General features: G+C 57.8%; 1 protein-coding gene across 1 annotated transcript in view; it reads left to right on the forward strand.

Moving 5' to 3' along the window:
- KCNK3 (potassium two pore domain channel subfamily K member 3) overlaps positions 1-10,847 on the forward strand; it is a gene marked incomplete at its 5' end in the record, with an annotated part of 34,123 nt that extends 23,276 nt beyond the window's left edge. The window contains one exon of the mRNA XM_006033895.2: positions 2,797-10,847. Coding sequence (XP_006033957.2) covers positions 2,797-3,677 — 881 coding nt within the window. The remainder of the gene's footprint in view (positions 1-2,796) is intronic.
- Between the last annotated feature and the right edge of the window lie 8,065 nt (positions 10,848-18,912).

The raw sequence follows: 18,912 nt of genomic DNA on the forward strand, positions 1-18,912 counted from the left end.
TTCTCTCGGGGCAGGGTGGTGCATCCAGCCCTCCTTGTCCTTTGCTTTCTTCCAGCCAGTTCCTATGAAAGGAAGCAACACTTGCCTTCTTATTTCAGCCAGAAAAAAACCAAATTTTTTAGGCTGACACTCAGGCATCTGCAAGAGCCGGATACAAGGGATCTGGACACCGAAGAGGAGGGGGAATGGTCCCGCTGGTTTCCCAGCCAGGCAGGCGTCTCTCTGCTCAGCCCCTTAGCAACTCTCTGGCTCTGCTGTACCCCAAGGAAAATCCAATAATGACTCTATTCATGTCCAAAATGAAACACTCCCCTTTCCTTGATTGCTCTGAGAAAGAGAATTGCTCCCCGCAGCTGGAAAGAGGAAGATAAGGGATGCATCTGGGCTGGTTTGCACAGGGCTGACCCTGCCTCAGGCAGGGGTCGGGTTAGACGTGACCTCTGCAGGTCCCTGCCAGCCCCATTTCTCTAGGATTTCTATGATTTCTGTGATTCTGGATGTGTCCGGGCTGGTTTGCTGGGGTCTGATCCTGCCTCAGGCAGGGGTTGGACTAGACGTGACCTCTGGAGCTGCCTGTGAGCCCTCTGAGTCTGTGACTAGCCAGTGTCTGATGTGCCCATAGCTGTCCACCTGATGGGACCCCACCAGGCTAAGCCTTTTCACACTGATTCCCCACTTTTAATTGAAACTCAGAAGCCAGGGGAGTGTTTTGTGGTGGGAGAAATGGCCAAATTTGGATGCAAAAAAACCAAACAAGTGGTATTTAAATAATGTGACCGACTTCATGGAGTCATGTGATGGAGCTGCAGGTCACTTTGCAAACACACACCCATGGGGGACGTCTGTGGTAGCAGGGCGCTACCGAGCATTTGTGGGAAGGGGCAGAGACCCCCCAGAGCTGTGCAAGGGCCAGGTGGACGTGTGTATATACTGACTTCATCAAGGGACTGTCTGATCCAGATCTGGGGGCTAGCCCCCCAAATTCAGAGGCATGTTTGGAGCCTGAGATCAGGGGCAGCTGCAAAAGGCAGACCCACGTCTGGGGCCAGTGAGGCTAGCAGACCTGGTGATGGTAGCTAAGAGTGTGGACAGTGCCAGATCGCTTGACCCTGCTTCAGTTCAAGTATTGTGGTGCCCAGGGGTGTCTAACAGCCCTGATGATATCCCAGCCAGTGGATGCTCGACCACTGACTGCAAAAAAGGGTCTGCAATCACTGCGTGTTAATGACACACCCCAGAGACAGCCGCATGATCCATAGATCTCGATTCTGCCCAGCCGCCGTGGCTCTCGTTGCTTTGCAAACACGCCGAGGTGGGGTTTATGGCCTTCTCCTCTTCGCTCCCCAGAGGTCAGGTTATCCTCTTAGCCTGTGCAGCCGTCTGTAATTACTCTGTGCCAGCAGGACCAGGATGCTGCCACCAGCTGCCAGTGAAGCAGCTCAGATGATGAACCTTTTGCAATCATTCAGGCTGCGATGGCCGCTGCACCTCTGTGCCTGCTCTCCATGCCTGCCTTGTCCACTCTGATTATAAAGGCCTCGCGATGGGGATGGAGCCTGGCCGGGTGTAAGGACCGTGCACAGAGCAAGGAGGCTCTGAACTCAGCTGGGGTGTCTGGGGCCACGGGGCTGATGGGCTGTGCTGGCTTCAACCCCGCAGGGTCCTAGCTAGAGGGTCTTGGCCCTCCGCTTAGGGTCAAGTCCATGCTATATTTGGGGTCAGGAAGGATTATTTGTTACCTCCTAGTCCAACTGGTGCAGACAGCACCCTCCACCTTCGGCATTATCTGTTTCTCAGGGCTTTGAGCAGGCTGGGTGGGTCAGGATCTGCCCTCCCCTCCGTCTGTCGGTGCCAAGCCCCGAGGCCTGTCTGGACGCTGCAAACACTAGTCGTCTTAGCACAGGTCGAGAGGGGTGAATATCCAGGGGCTGCATTACCGTATTTTCTCACTTATAACAGGCATCTTTCCTTGCCAACTCAGCCTCCCAATATTGGGGTGTGTACATTTAGCAATGAAGCAGATCTTTTGCCCAAGATACTGCTCCTCGGTGCAGCAGCTCGGGTATTACTCTCCAGGGAGCTGAGGGAATCGATAGCCTGGTAGCACCGGTCCAGAGAAAGGCAACAAGGGGGATGAGTGGCATAGAGGGCCTCTCATGTGTGGAGAGACTAATGAGGCCAGGCCCGTTTGGATTAGAAAAGAGACCCTTGGGGGTCAGGAGAAGTGTTTACAAAATACTACATGGTGAACAAAAAGTCAGTAGGGATTTATTAGCAATTGTCTCTCTCCAGACAAGAATGAGGGGGTCACACCATGAAACAAGGAGGGCTGAAGTTTACAACTAATGCTAGGAAGATCTTTTCCACCCAGCGTGTCATTAAAGTCGGGGCTCAATGCTGCCAGATGTGCTGGGAGCCGAGAGTTCAGCCAGATGCAAACAGGGACTGGACACGGGCTTGGAGGAAAGGGGCATCGGTTGTTATTGAGCAGGGAGCGAGGGGTGCGGCCTCTGCATCCCACCTCAAATGCTGGAGGCTGCAAGTGGGTGAGGATTAGGAGGGGAAAACCCTGCTCAGACCCAGCTCCCTCTTCCTCCCAGCCTCTGCTCTTTACTCCTGGGCAGGATGGACTTGGGATCTCTTAATGCAGGGGAAGCTGCCCATCGCTGTCCCCATACGGGTCGCCCTTTGCTGGGGATGGGCCTGGCTCTGCAGCGAGCCCAAGGAGGGGAGGCAGGGGGACGCGAGGTGCCTGGAGGGGACTAACCGCACCGGCGCTGTGTCTCTGCCCCGCAGGGTACGGCCATGCAGCTCCCAGCACCGACGGCGGGAAGGTCTTCTGCATGTTTTACGCCCTGCTGGGGATCCCGCTCACCCTGGTCATGTTCCAGAGCTTGGGCGAGAGGATCAACACCTTCGTCAAGTACCTGCTGCACCGCATGAAGAAGTGCCTGGGCATGCGGCAGGCCGAGGTGTCCATGGCCAACATGGTGACCATCGGCTTCTTCTCCTGCATCAGCACCTTGTGCATCGGGGCCGCCGCCTTCTCCTACTACGAGCACTGGAGCTTCTTCCACGCCTACTACTACTGCTTCATCACGCTCACCACCATCGGCTTCGGGGACTACGTGGCGCTGCAGAAGGACGGGGCGCTGCAGACCAAGCCGCAGTATGTGGCTTTCAGCTTCGTCTACATCCTCACGGGGCTCACGGTCATCGGGGCCTTCCTCAACCTGGTCGTGCTGCGCTTCATGACCATGAACGCCGAGGACGAGAAGCGGGACGCGGAGCACCGGGCTCTGCTGACCCGCAACGGCCAGGCCAGCAGCGTCCACACCACGGACACGGCCTCCTCCACCCCGGCGGCGGGCGGGGGCGGCAGGGGCGGCTTCCGCAACGTCTACGCCGAGGTGCTGCATTTCCAGTCCATGTGCTCTTGCCTGTGGTACAAGAGCCGGGAGAAGCTGCAGTACTCCATCCCCATGATCATCCCCCGGGACCTGTCCACCTCGGACACGTGCGTGGAGCAGAGCCGCGCCTCGCCCGGCCGCTACCCCGACACCGCCTCCAACCGCTGCTTCTGCAACGCCCAGCGCTCGGCCATCAGCTCCGTCTCCACGGGCCTCCACAGCCTCGCGGCCTTCCCGGGACTCATGAAGCGCCGCAGCTCCGTGTAACCGTGCCCGGGCCCAGGGACCCTACCCCGGAGGAAAACGTGTCCAAGACCAGTGCCCTCCGGGGTGAGGCGAAGCTGGGGGACTCCCCGCCGATTTATCCGGCGCCGACAGAGGCAGGAATACATCGATGCCGGCGGCCAAGCAGAGCACGTGCTATTGCGTGTGCAAACGGACATGCATGTGCAGGGACACACGGAGCTGTGTGCACTGGTTCTTTGCACGGGGGAGAGGATGTCTCTTGCTCCAGTTGCAGCCACTCCACAAAATGTGAAGCAGGCTCCGCGTGCGCCCGCGTCTCTCCAGCCATACCTCCGCCGCGGCGTCTTCTCTGAATGCCGCCAGGGATGTACACGGGTCCTGCCAGGTGGCACGTGGCCCTTTCCCTGCCCACCCCGGCCGGGACAGTCCCCATCCCCCCACGCCCATAGGGAGCCCCCTCACCCTCCATGCAAGAGGTCATTGCACACTCTCAGAGTAGATGGGCGGCTGTGACAGAGTGCTGCACGAGTGTGTGTGTGCATGCGCGTGTGTGTGTGCACACTCATGCGTGCAAGAGGCTGTGCATGCCCCTCCTGGCTGCACATGCAGCTCAGCCCACTGCAGACACAAGGCACTGGAGCAATCTCCCCGCTCTCTGCAACCACGCACCTCAGTCCCATCCCCTGTGAGTCCTCGGCCCACGAGGCAAAGCTGGAGGGGACACGTGCCATTGGCATGGGGCTGGCAGACAGGCAGGGAGAGGGGCTTCCTACTTCCCATAGCGAGACATCTCCTCCCCAGGGAGCGAGTCCTGCCTCCGCGCGGGCTCTACCTCTGCTGAGCATCACTGAGCCTAGCAGCCCCGGCTCATCCGCCTGGCATCCCCCCCTACCCGTGCCGTCCCCCTGGGCTTGTGGCACTAGCATCAGCAAAAGCGGGGGGAAAATAGTAGGTCTCAGGGCCGCAGAGCCAGCCCGGCTAAGAGCCGCGCATGCATCACCGGGCGAATCAGGCTAAGAGGGGCTTAGGCAGGAGGTTTTTATATTCCTACTCACGTGACCCTGCTGCGCGCCGCAGATGACAGGCCGGGAGTCACGTAGCCAGCTGCAAAGGTCTGGCTGGGAAGTGGGGGCTGGACAAAAGGGCTGGTGGGGGGGCTTTTTAATTGCATCCTGTCTACCCAAGGAGCTGCCCTGCAAGAGACGTGAGAGAGGGGAGACCCGGGAAAGTGCGGACACAGATCCCCGGGGGGCTTGGCGTGGTACCCACCCTGCCCGCCTCCATGCACGTAGGGGCGAGGCTGCCTCCAGGGTCTGGTTTAAGAGGCGGTGGGTGGGTTTGAAGGCAGGGGTCGTTGCCGGTGGTCTTCTCTGGGCACAGATGGGAAGAGCTGTGAGGGGCAGTTTCCGGCACGGGGGTATCGGATGTGCCCGTTGCACCAAGCTTGTCCCTGGCAGCCTGTCTGCTGGGCTGGGGAAGGATCAGGGAGTCAAAATGCTTTGTCTGGGCTTTTCCAGGGCTGTAGCCGGGTGTGGGGATGCCCAGAGCCAGCCAGGCCCCACTCTGAGCCAGGCTTAGAGGCATCCCAAAACCAGACCTCCTTTCCCCGGGGGTGTCTTTCCTTGCACTTGAGTCTACAAGCACTTTGGAAACATCCCCAGCCCCTCACAGGCACCTGGACAGGTGGTGATCCCGTCCAACAGGATGGGAGAGCCAAGCAGGAGATATCACACAGCTCTTCCACTGCCCTCAGCCCGTAGCACGGGTCCGAGGCTGGCACTGAGGCTGGGTGCCCCCTGCCCAATTTCATCTGGCAACTACCTCTCATGCCTCCATCAGGGCAGGATGATGCCCAGGTCCCAGCTCCATTTGCTCTTGCTCTGCCAAGCCCCCCAGGGTCTCCTGGAAGCAGCCTCTTGCCCCAGAGAAGAGGATCTCGCCCCCCAAAACCATCCTGCAGAGCACCCCAGTGGGGAGGGCAAGCTCCAAGGAGGCACCGTTTGCAGACAGCCCCCGCGGGCTGGGTTTTTCCAGCAAGATGGTAGTGTGGGGAGCCCTGAAGAGATCATATCTAATCCAACCCCCTGCCTGGACCCTGCCCATCCCAGCGTCCATCTGTCCTACTCTTTTACACTTCCAAGGGGGCAGATTCCCCTCTCTCTGGGCACCCTGAACCACACGCAGACTCAGAAAGTCCCTCGATTTCCTGTGCTGCAATTGAAACCCATTGCTCCCAGTCCTGTCCCCTCCAGCCCATCTCCATCTTCCCTCTAACCACCCTTCAGGTATCTAAAGACTGTTAGCAACCCCCTAGCCCCCAAAGTCAAACTAAATAGCCCTGGTTCTTGTAGCCTTTCCCCATCAGTCGTGCCTCCCGGGGCCCTCGATCCATTTAATGCCCCGTGAGGGGACTCTTCCCAACCCGTCCAAGTCCTTCTTGCAGTGCAGGGCCCAAAACGGGACACGGGGCTCCTCCGCAGTGCCGAATAGAGGGGAAGAAGCACTGCCTTTGGTTTGCAAGTGATGCTCCTGTTCGTGCCACCCAGGAGGCTGTTGGCTTGGTTTGCAAGGAGAGCGCACGGCCGGCTGCAAGCAACCCGTTCTTCCAGCTCAGCTCAGGGAGCATCCCCTGGAGATCCAGTCCAGGACGTAGCAGGAGAAACCAGGTCTGATGTTAGAGGCTTCCCGCCAGGCCCCCATCTCACAAGGCGGGACGTCCAAACCCTAGTGCATTGGGAGGGTACGGGAGAGAGAAACCTGCCAGACATTGCCCTATTTAATACATGCCTGCCTCCAGCTTGCCCACTGCTGTATCCCTCACGGCTGTGGGGCCGCGACTAGGATGGCAAGTCTCACTGGTTGTCAGGTCCTGGCAGCTCTAGAATAGTAAACAAGTCTGCGCGGCCCCTCCGGGCGTTGGCATACACGCTGCGGTCCGCCAAGTGACCCCACCGCTACCCAGGAGAGCAAAACAAGGCAGACACAAAGCAGGACCCGTATCATGTTTCCTGGCACCGGGGCGGAGGCATGAGCCAGGCACCTTGCTTCAGGATGCAAGGCAAAGGTCTGTGGCTGGGGGAGCCGCGGCATTCACAGGGGCGGTGGAAGGAGGGATGCATTCAACCAGCCAAACTGCAGCCCAAGCTGGATCTGGGTCCAAAGCTTGGGATTTGAGTGGTCCTTGTCGGGGGGAGAAGGGCAGCCAGAGCCCCTGGCTGGCAGGCAGCTAAACACACTTGTCTACCAGGCCAGCTCCATGCTCCAGGCTGCGATGGAAGCTGCAATCTCAAGGGAGAGGGCATAGCGGAGGGCAACCCTTGCCCATTACCCAGCTGATTTATGGAAGCAGATGGGACCGGGAAGAGGCCAGCCACCCTTTGGTTGCAAGAGGGAAATCTGCCTCGGGGATGCAGAGGAGGGTGGGAAAGGCCCGGACACAGCACTTCACCCCAAATCACCATGACCCGTGGGCAGCAGAGGAAAGGAGCTGGGCCTGGAGCTCCAGCACTGCCCCACAGCAGTCCAGGCTGCTATTTTGCAGAGCTAAAGTTGCTCCCCAGTCCCGCCCGCCCTCCTAGCCCCTTCCCCCTCCAACCCTGGGCCCCAGAAAGCCTCCCTCCACAGATGTGCACACATGTGCAGTCAGGACTAAAAGCACTGGGAGCACACTCTTGCAGGCGGAGCACACACTGGGGGTGCGACAACCGCGCTGGGTGCCCCCGCACAGCTTTCCCAGGAACCCTGCCGCCGTGCCGGGGGCGGCTGCACTGAGCCGTGATTTTTATCCCCTCTCCCCCACGACACGGAGCAGCCCGAGGATGCAGCACGCCCGCTGCTGTGCAACCCCGCGTCCCCCCTCTCCCCGAGAGACGCCCGCGTTTCGAATACTTGACGACCTGTACATACGGTTAGATACAGGAAGAGGATATTTATTACCCAGCAGGACGCTGTCTTCATCCTATCTATACAACTCTATCCGTCTCAAAGGCCAAGGCTCGTTGGCCTGGAGGGTGTGGTGGGGTGGGATGGGTGGGGGGGAGGCGATGACCCTGGGAAATTTTGCTCTCAGCATCTCTCATCCTTAAGACACCGAGGGGAGGAAAGGACCCAGTCCCCTCAGACCAAGGTTACCCGTTTCTCATGCCAAAATCTATTTGTACTGCTGATTTACTTTCAGTCTAGAGAGAAATAAAGTCCAGTTCAGAGCTCCGCGCTTCCTCCTCGCCTTGAATCCACCCCTTCGGCTCAGCTGCAGGGGGGAAACTGAGGCAGGGGTGGCAGGATAGGACCAAGAGACCTGGAGGAGAACAAAAGAGATGGGGCTGAGGCAGACCCGACTCCTATGGAGAGAGGAGGAGGGGTGAAGTCCAAGGGGAAACCTGCAGCTCCGAGTTATTCCATGCTGAAAGCAGCCAGCAAAGTGCAAAGCCCTCGAAGCGAATTGCACCCAGTGCCCAGGGGTCACGTCCATGCCAGGGGCAAATGTGGGGGAACCACATGATAGCGATCACCAGGTGCAATAAAACACGGGCATCCAGGCAATGAGAAAACCAGCCCACCAACCCTGTGTGTGGAGCAGGAGGCAACCTCTTCCAGGCCTTTTGTCTGTCTCTGACCAACTAGCTACTTAACCGAGGGGTTATCTTCCACCAGCTACCCCCTTCCTCAGTCTCTGTAGTTAGGGAGCCGCTTTAAATTACAACCGCTGCCACAAGCAGCCTCAGAGGGAAGAGCACGGCCTGGGATCAGACAGGCAAAGGCCTCGCCAGCGGGTACCGAGGCATGGAGGACTTGGCAGGTCACCTTGCCCTCCACTCCCACCTCCCTTGTTTATTATAGCCCAGTGCAGGGACATCATCTTCTGCACCTCCACGGCCAAGCACCTCATCCTCCCCCAAAAAGGCTCAGGGTGTTGGTGTCCAAGAGGTAGGACAGCACGATGGCGTGACTTGACCCTGGGCACACAGGGAGTCAGTGGCAGAGGAGGGAGTTGAAGCCCTGGAGCCATTCCTCTCCAGCCAGATCCAGACAGGGGGGCCTGGGCCTGGCTGCCATATGAGACAGAAGTGGGCTCAGGGCCTGCTGCCCGAGGCACTGCACCGCGTGGATGCAGATGCTGCCCGCCGTGTCCTGGCCACGGTTCGAGGCAGGTATCGTTGGACCTCACAGCGTCCTTTATGGGCACACAGGAACAGCCTGTGATAATTAGCAAGCAAGCAAGAGCTCTCACCACACACTGTGCCCCAGGGATGCACACGGGAAGATGGACATCTGGCCTGCACAGGGTCGTCTTCTTTGGGTCTCTTGCTTCAGTTTGCAGTGGTCTCACCCGAACACCCCCTCTCTTCACTCCTCCCCAGTGTTATATACCTTTTTCCATTGTGTACTTAATTGGTGCTAATTCATTGCTGATCCAGTCCAATGTACTTTGTCCAGCCAATGGGGGTACTATCCACGTGTGTTGCCTGCACCAGGCATCTGGTAGGATGCGTGATAAATAATATCACTCAAATCTTTCCATCCTTAATTGGGACTTTTAGGTACCAGGACAGGTTCATCCATGCAGCTGCACTCTTATCTTTTGTATACAAGGGAAATGGGCCTGCTTCTCTCCTCAGGTATGAAACCATGCAACTATGAAGGTTCGTTAGATACTCCCTGCTCCCCTGCTCCACCCAAAAAAACTCCAAAAACAACAACCCATCTCTATCTCTGGAACGTGCAAGCACTGCCTTGTTGCAAAGCAGCTCCCCTGTTAGGCCACGAGAGCCTGATTTTGCTTTCTAGCACACTCGTTAGCCATAATTATATGGAGTGCATTGAATAATAAGCAATTAGCACTAAAAATTTAAAATTTCAGCCATTGCACAGGACCAACACACCCATGAACACAGTCCATACAGGGCCTTCCCTTCTAGCCATGGGGTCAGCTCAGGACATGTGACTAGGATGTCCGGTGCACAGAAAGCCCAGTTGCATCCCCCATCTCCCCCCACACCCTACACCCTTCCATGGCTGTGGACAGATGCTAACAGGAGTAGCCACCACAGGCCACTGTGGGTCCAACAGGCCACCCTAAAAGCCCCCCCAGCACTCCCTCCACTGCCCCACAGCCACCACAGGACCCTCGCATGATCCTCAAGGGAGACCATGGGGAGACAGAGCCTGCTGGGGGCAAAGCCACACGTCTCTGCCTAAGCAGTGCCTCTTCATGGCTGGAGCATGGATGCTGCATGACCCGTGGAAGAGGTCAGGCTTTCCCATCCTAGGACCCTAAACATAGCTCCAGCTTAGGATCATAGAAATCCTAAAGAAGTGGGGCTGCCAGGGAGCTCCAGAGGTCACGTCTAGTCCCACCCCTGCCTGAAGTAGGGTCAGCCCTGTGCAAACCAGCCCACACAAACCCAGGACTATGCCTGCCTTCCTACCACCCCAAAGCCCCGGGATGAGCTACACCCAACAGCTCTGCGATTCATGCCCCAGCCTCTGCTGCAGGGGCAAACCAGTCACAGCATCCAACTGGATCCAGATGTGCATTCACCCAGTGGAGGTGACAAGCTCCCCATGGCCTGGCCCGGATCCCAGGCAATTGCCCCTGCCAATCTGAGTTATCAAAACACCTGGACATGAGGTGACATGACATGGAAGAAGAGATGGAGGGGAGAGACTTGGATGGGAAGGCCTCAAGGGAGTTGCAACCAGGAGGGAGCAAGGCAACAGAAGAAGCCTGCGAGGAGGAGGAGAAGAGGAAGGCGCGTGCAACCCCGTTGCTGCCCGGGGAAGGTGAACGAACGTGGGAGAGGCAGAGGAGGTGGAGAGGATCAAGCGTCCACCCCGCAGCTGCATTTGTGACCGGCGAGAGGACGTGCTTTATTGGCAACGGGAGCACAAGCCGGGCAAGGAAGCAGCAGCCGGAGAAACGAGGTGTGTCCGAGCGAGAAGGGCCTGGCAAAATCCAGCTGGAGGATCTAGGATGCTCGCCTGACTAATCTTTTTGGACACGAGGCCACAAAAACAGCCTTTCACTGGGGCAGACCCTAGTTCCACCTTGCCCCATCTCACGTGTCTCACCCTGATCCCGCGCGCCATCGGGGACCCCAGCCGGCAGCTCCTCCACGGAGCCGTCACCACGGGCATGCACGTTCAAGGGCCGCTCGGCTTCCACCAGACCCACCGGCAACAAGCCTCTCAATTTAGTGACAACCTGGGTGGAAAAAAAATACTGCCTGATGTTGGTTTTTAAGCTACAACTTACTACTAGAAGTCTAATAAAAGGTATCATATTTACCCAAAGAACTGTGCCTGTCTGTGTCCTTACACCAATGCGGCTGCCACCAACACCAACTTACTACTAGTTCTCCTGCGACCCCTGGTCCTTGCCTGGTGAGATGATCTCTGAGCACGGGGTGGTCCCAGAGCACAGGGCAAAAACCAAAACTATAGCTGTCTTAAAGTGGGGAAAGGAGGCTGGGATGATATAGTTGGTCCTGCTTGGAGCAGGGGTTGGACTAGATGTGGCCTCCTGAGCTCCCTTCCACCTGAATTTCCTATGATTTGAGTCTATGGTCAGCCCAGCTTGGCTAGGCTCTGAAGTCAGTGACTAACTAATCAGGATAATGAGGGGATAAGAAGTAGCCAGGTGGCTTTGTCCAGAGCCGATCACATCAAGCTAATCTGCCTCTATGGCTTTGCGGAGGGAAAGGAGCTTGCTGGCGCAGAGATGGCAGAGATTTAGGGCAGCTTGATTTCAGCCTGGCTTCGGACCCGGTCCTGCATAATGATCTTATGAGCTAACGAGGGTGGGAGCACAATAGGCGGAAGGAGGAGAACCTGGTTTCAAGGGTACGCTGTCTTATTCCCATGACAGACCAGGTGAGGTCTCCCACCCCATCTGTCCTGGGTCTGAGGCTGTTCGTGGATCTTACATCTGCATCTCCAAAAATGTAATGTCTCTCATCCAATGCACCAAATGCCTTGATGGAAATTATATAGGAGAGACCAAACAACAACTGCGCGCCAGAATGAATGCACACTGGAAATCCATCAAAGACAAAAATACCCAACTATCTGTGGGGAAAAGGAATCAGGACTCGTGGTAGATTTTTGCAAAACAACTAGATTTTTGCAAAACAAAACCCCTTTAATTGCAAGCTTTCGGGCACAAGCACCCTTCATCAGGCACAGGAGGAAAGATTGTAAAACCTCTCCTGGGTAGGACTTTTGCAATCTTTTCTCCCATGCCTGAAGAAGGGTGTCGGTACCCAAAAGCTTGCAAAGAACAATTTTTCCAACTATTTAGTTGGTCTAATAAAATATATCACATTTGCACAAAGAACCCCATCTGCCCGATGCTGTTCAATGCTTTGCAGGATGGATGATGGAGCAGAGGGGCCTTGCTAGCTTCTCCAGGGGGGAAAAGAGTCTCGGGGCAAAGCCTTTGCATCCAGGCCTAATACAAAAGGACAATCCTTTTGTCCCACTTCAAGTACCTGTGAAGCATCTGGGATAAGACTTTTTTTTTTTGCAAAAATCTTGTTGGTCTAATATGAGTCCTGATTGCATCTGAGATGAGACTTTTCCCCAAAACAATAGGGCCTTCATTTGAGTTCATTGCCAGGCAAGCTGCCCTCCCTCCCCGCCATGTCTGCAATAGTCAGGATTGCAGCACTTGTGGAGACAGCATCCACATTTGGAAGGACCCTGCTAACTGCAGCACAGCCCTGCTCCCCAGGAGAGGAAATCCAATACAGACAAGTGCAAAGGACTGCGAGGAAGAAGGAGAAGAGGCGGCAGGGAAATCCAGCTCAGAAAGGACACCCGAGTTGGTGGTGCAGAAACACTGCATCTCCTCCCGGGCTGAAGCCTTGCCAGGCGTGCTGGGTGCAGGACAGGGGTGGTGATCACTGATGACCCTGCTAGCAATGGAGCGGGGTGGCTCGCTCAGGGCATCGCGCTCCCCAGCGGTGTGGACAGGCCAGAGAGAGCCCAGACGGTAATTGCTCCGTGCTGCGATCTCTCCTTCCCCAGCTCTGGAAGCCGATGATGGGCATGATCTCACTTCTGGCTCCGAATGACCAGGCAGAGGAGGTAACCCAGGGACCTGGGCTGGGAGCAGCCGGCACACAAGATGCCAGCTTGACCCTGGTGCTTTCCCTTGCCCTGCCTCTACCCATGGCAGTCCGGGCTCCCCCGCCAGGAACCGGGCCTGGAAAGATCCCCAGTTGCTGGGAAGTGAACAGGACTGGAGGCTCCCCATTGCCCATGGGTTTCTTTCTGCACCCGGTGACTCCAGGATGACCATCTCTCCATCGATCCCGGTTCCCGGGGGCTGCTCGCAGGGCTCACGGTAGGGCAGCCGGAGGAAAGGAGCATGTAGGGATTCCCAGTCTGCACGTGCTGGTTGTTACTGGAGGTTGCTTTTGGTCCCCTTTCGAAGCAGAGCCTTTGCCGCCGGGGGCTGCAGGCGCTTTGCAAGCGGAGAGCAACTATGTAGGTCACATTCTGATCCTTCCACCGGGGCCAAGGTCCCGGCCTGGTAATTTACTGCACGTCCTGCCTCTCCAGACGAGAAACAGAGACCGCTGGCGTCTCATCTCGACGCCTCCCCACCGGCCGGCCCGGCGCTCCACTCCTCGTTCACACCCAGGGCCTGGGGGGTGGCAGTGCAGAACGACGCGTGCAGGGGACAGCGTCATGGGTCGCCCCTGTCTCCCCTCATCTTCTCCCTTGAGCTGGGGGCTGTCCCCCCCTGTGGACACCAGATCTCCCAAAGCAGCAAGGACCAGGAAAGTTGTAGCGGAGCCTTAAAGATGAAACATGGTGAATGAAGAACAGCGGGAGACACGTGTTGCATCACGGAAATCTTGTGGCTATGGTGTGGTCTAGACGTGTCCTGTCCCGAGGGCTAGAAATCTGCTCGTCCTCAGCTTCAGTTTATCCCTGCTGCCACAGTCCCCATTGCCTTGGCTTTCCCCCTCCTCTAGAGACCACTCAGGCCCCTCTCTGTAGAGATCAATAAACAAATGAGAAGCCCTAAATGATGCCTCCTGCTCCAAGCAGGACCAGCCCCAACTACATCATCCCAGACAAGGCTTTGTCTACCTGGGGCTGCAAAACCTCCAAGGATGGAGACTGCACCACCTCTCTGGGAAGCCTGGTCCGGTGCTTCACCACCCTCCTAGTGAGAAAGTTTTTCCTAATATCCAACCTCGACTTCCCTTGCTGCAGCTTGAGTCCATTGCTCCTTGTTCATCATCTGCCCCCACTGAGACCAGCCCAGCTCCATCCTCTTTGCAGCCCCCCTGCAGGGAGGTGAAGGCTGCTGTTCAATCCCCCTCGGGCTTCTCTTCTGCAGACTAAACATAGTCAAAGGACCTTGTGTCATTCGTCCTGTAGTCATTATAGTTACGTGTCCGTCCCATACTCAGATTCGTAGAACAAAATCAAGCCTTCTTGAATGTCTTGCCACTGCCTCCAGTATGTCACGGTCAGTCATTGATACACCTGAGCTAATACAACCGCACCTGAGTTCAGGTTTTCAGGTAGCGCTACAAACCGTCTGCAGGGCTGTGAAATAGGAGAGAGACGGCTAAGGGACAACAGAATGGCACCGGAAAGGGTAGTTTGAAGAGTGGACTATTAAGGCCATTAAAAAAGAAGAGAGGGTGGTTATGGTTAACCCTCAAGAAATGAAGAGAGATTAGCAGGAATCTGGTAGAAATGCTCCTGCTGGGACCAACCCTGCAGGGTCCCGGCTGGAGGGTCTTACCTCTCTGCTCAGGGTCAGACGGATGCTGCATTTGGGGTCAGGAAGGGATTTCCCCGAGTCACATTGGTATGGACTGGGGTGGGGTTTGCCCTCTTCTGGGTGGGGTTTGCCCTCCGGCCTCTACCTGGGGTTTCTCCAGCATCGATTAACAACCTTTGCAGCAGCAGGACACTGGTCACCGTGGTCCCCCTGTTTTGCTGTGGCAGGTTCAAGGGTGATGCCTGGTGTCAGGGCTGATGCTCATTTTACTAAGAATTTTTTAGGTGATGGACTTGTCTGGGTTGATTTGGACAGTGCTTACCCTGCCTCAGGCCAGGGGTTGGACTAGATGTGACTCCCCACCACCCCCAAGGTCTCTTCCAGCCCCACGGCTCTGGGATTTCTATGACCGGACACAATCCATCATGTAAACTCTTCATAAAACTACCGTCAACCCTAATGCAACCTCAGGATAGGAAACCCCACGGGAAGATGGATCAGGGTATGAGTGGGATGATGTGCCCTGGGGCCTGGAAGGTCCTTTCCAGGCCCGTGCTGTTCTTCGTCCCATCCCATCCTGTGCACACAGTGTTGCTGTCTCCCACCCCGCATCCAAGCTGGGCCAGAGGGTTTTTCTGCATGGCCACAGACCCCATCCCATCCATCCACCCATGGGTGGGCTGCAGAGGAGGGATCAGGGCTTGTCCCGTGGCCCTGCCTGCTCCATGCAACAGACAAAGGAGAGCCCGGGGTGCGGTGGAGCTGAGACACCCAAGCCAGGTAGGAGGGATGTGCCCGTGAGTGCACGTGATGCCCACTGCATCCTCCCTGCCACCGCGACTCCGCACCCCTGCCCAAGAGATGCCCCAGAAGTTGCCGGAGCAGCCAAAAAACACCTGCCGAGGTAGGTGGAAGGTGCCAGCTAACATGCCCAGCCCTGTCAGGAGCCCTGCATCACCGAGGCACCACCATCCCCGAGAGGAGGACCAACCCTGCCTGTGCTGCAGCCATGCATGAGTGACGTGAGTGCAAACACACTTGCATGTGCATGCTTGCATCTACAGGCAGGCACACATGCATGCCTATGCACACCCACATGCATGTGTTGATGCAGAGGATGTGGACTCAGCAGTGCCTTCGCTGGCTCTCTTTCAGCTGCTCCCAAAAGGCTACCCCCACTCCAGAACAAACTGAGGCATCATGGGAAATGGAGTCCAACCTTGGCCTTTAACCGGTGGGGACGCGGTGGGGAGGAGAAGGGGACATCACATCCAGCCCGCAGCCCTACCCAGGGCCTTTGCAACAGCTCTGATCTGCTCTCTGGTGTATGCTCGGGCAGCCCGGAGAGCATCAGTGAGCCCCAGGGGCAGCGCCAAGGCCCTTGCAAAGCCGGGCAGCGAAGGGCAGCAGCGAAGCTTGCCCTTGCTACCGCAGCAGCAGCAGGGCAGGCAGGGTGCGCACATGCCCACACACGCGCATGCACACACACACACGCACGCACGCACGCACACACACACACATGGCCAGCTCCTGCCTGTATTTTTAGCAGTTGCTCTTCTTCCCCGCAGATGGCTGCTCCGGGTGTTTATAGCTGGCACCGGGCAAACAGCGCGTGAGCTAAAGATAAACAGCCGCCGGGTTCATGGAAAGCCGAGGGCCAGGTGGACCGTACACACACACACATACACACTCACTCACACACATGGGCACACACACAGGAACACATAGGTGCACATGAGCACACACAATGTATGCACACACGTGCACATACGCACACATCCCTGCGTGTTCACACATGTACGCATACAGACATGCACAGATGCACGTCTACGTGCACACATATGCATATATGCATGCACACACCTCTGCACACATGAATACACATGCACACACTCCTCCACATGCACACACACTGACATGCAGCTCTAACAACTATGAAACTAGGTGTGCACATATGTATACACATACACATATGCATGTACACACCCATGTCCAGCGCCCCAGCCCTGTTCACTGCAGTCTCCTTGCAAACAGCAGGCCCCGGGTTACGGACTCTGGACTCTATTCCCTTCCTAGACCACCCCTGCCCCTCCCTAGATGGCCCCATTTCTGCCTGGGATCGGGGTGAGGCCATAGCTTGCAGCTGGGACCCCTATTCCCCAGGAGGGCTGGACCCCAGGACCCTGGGCTAAGTCACAGTGCCAGACACAGGATCCCTGGGCCCAGCTGGGCCATCAAGGCACCCCTAGACAGCATTGGCCACCTGTCCCCTGCCGTAGCTTCTAGGCCAGGAGCCAGGGAGGGGCAAGAGGGACAGTGGTGTGAACAACATGCCGGACCGGGGCTCAGGGTTCAGGGCTCAGTTCTGCCACAAAGGGCACTGCCGTCCTTGGGTGCATCACTTAACCGGGGCTCATCAACTTGCAACTCAGGCTCATGTGGGTGCCAGATGCTGGGGGCTTCCCCCACATCACAGGGGTCCCTTTGCCAGCAGCGGGGATGTGCTGTCCCCAGCTGGGATCAGTGCCAGGACCGCTCTCAAGCAGACCCCCTGTGCTCACCCCTGCAGCACCGAGCCCGCCGCCACCCCGCGGCCGGAGCGTGTGGAAAGACCGGGCTGATCTTATCAGCCTGTTATTTTCCACTGGTTATAAATCTCCTGGCGCTCGGGCCGCCGTGTTTGTCTTTCTGTCTGGAGTGAGGGATGATGAAGGATGGGCGGCTGCGGCGTGTCACCAAAGAAGGAGAAATGAATGAGGCTGCAGGGCCCGGGGGCAGCGGGGAGGGGGAAGGATACACACCATGGGTGTTTCCATATGATTTCCCTTCCCTTTCATCCGGGAAGAGTTAGCAGGCTCCAGCAGGCGGGAGGGGAGGTGGGGGGCACGGCCTGGCTGTCGGTCCAGCTTGGAAGGGATGAAGGGAGACAGGCTGGCCCCCACAAGCAGGGCATCGCTCCCCCATGGCTGCCCAGGGTAGATCCAGACTGGGGGGTTGGGCACGGGGAACCCCAGAGGGGACGTGACCGCAGATACAGGCCGGGCACGGCATGTGACACGCCAGCGTCACGCCTCGCCCACGTGATCTCACGGCATCCGTCTCCCCACGGATGCTTGCTCGGCTGAGCTGAGCAAGTGGATCTCTGCACCCGGGGCCGTGGCTTTGTGTGCCGGGTTCCCAACCTGCCTCCCAGCTCTCACCATTGGGCCTGCCTGCCCATTTGCCCTGTGACCGCAGCTGTGCCCCAGCTGGGACTGAAGCCAGCAGGGCACGGAGACCGGCTGGGCGTGCTCTGAGTGCGAGTCCTACCAGCCCTGAGCCTGTGAACAGTGGCTAGTACTGAGGGACCCCCCAGCTTGGGTCCATCATGCACAGGCCATGGGGGAGCAACGCAGAGCTGGGGCCACGGGACATCCCGAGCGTCGGCGGGGACAGCCTGGGGCCGCTTCGGAGCCTCCCACCTTATTAGTCTCAGCTGAGGCAGTCTCCACGGGGGCAGGCTGCTCAGCACGGGAGCCCCAGAGCCTCCAGGCCAGGGCCCAGCTCTCCCAAGCAGCATTGCAGCGAGCTGTTAAACTGCAGGCCACGCTCCACCCCAGATGCAGCCGCATTTTCTAGGGATGGTGGAAACGGAGCTTGGTTTCTCTGCACGGTCCTATGCAGCTTGACCTTGCCAGTTCCCCCAGCACCATCTCCTCCACGTCCCGTCCTGAACCTTGCCCGATGGGAGCCGGCATTCTCCCTTCCAGCAGGGAATAGCAACCCCGCCACCCCCCCAGCCTGGCGCAAACCGGGAGGGGCAGGAAGGGTTAACGGGGGCCTGCTGTGGAAGCCGCAGAATGAAAACAGCCTTGGCACAGGCCTTTGGGGTGTTTTTTTTCCGCTCCTCCTGGCCTCCCGCAGGTCACGGCCCAGCACGGCTGACGTGGGATGGAAAAACAATTCATCTTTGGGACGGTGCCGAAAAGGGGGCGGGTGCGAGGCTGCCGTGCAGACAGGGAACCCCATGTCCCAGGGAAGCGGAGGGGTGCTGGGATCCTCTGGCCTGCTCTGCTCCCCCACCAAGGGCATGGGAGGGGTGCTGGGAGCCAGGCGGGGTGCAGGATTGGGGGGGCAGCTGCATGGGATACCAGGCTGCAGAGCTACAGGCGGGGAACCATCTCCTCCCTGTCACCCTCCCGGACCCTGCAGGGGAGTCCTGGGTGCAACCCGGACCCCGTCAGAGCTGTGTAGGGCAGGCATGAGAGCCTCTGCGGGGAAACTGAGGCAGGAGATACAGCAGATGCTCACAAGGAAGCAGGCTGAGAACTGCAAGCTCGTGGCACTCAACCGGCTTCTGATAACCTGAACCCACCCACAGAGACGAACGTCTGGGGAGGTTTGCAGCCAAGGGAAAGCAAGAGGCTGTTGGATGGATGCCCCGGCTTGCTGGCGATAGCAAGGGGCCGTGCTGCCCCTTGCTGGCTGCAGGAGGAATCTCTCCTCTCCCACCATTTGGGGGCTGGGGGG

The sequence above is a fragment of the Alligator sinensis genome, unplaced genomic scaffold, assembly GCF_000455745.1.
Source record: "Alligator sinensis unplaced genomic scaffold, ASM45574v1 scaffold650_1, whole genome shotgun sequence".
Lineage (NCBI taxonomy): Eukaryota > Metazoa > Chordata > Crocodylia > Alligatoridae > Alligator > Alligator sinensis.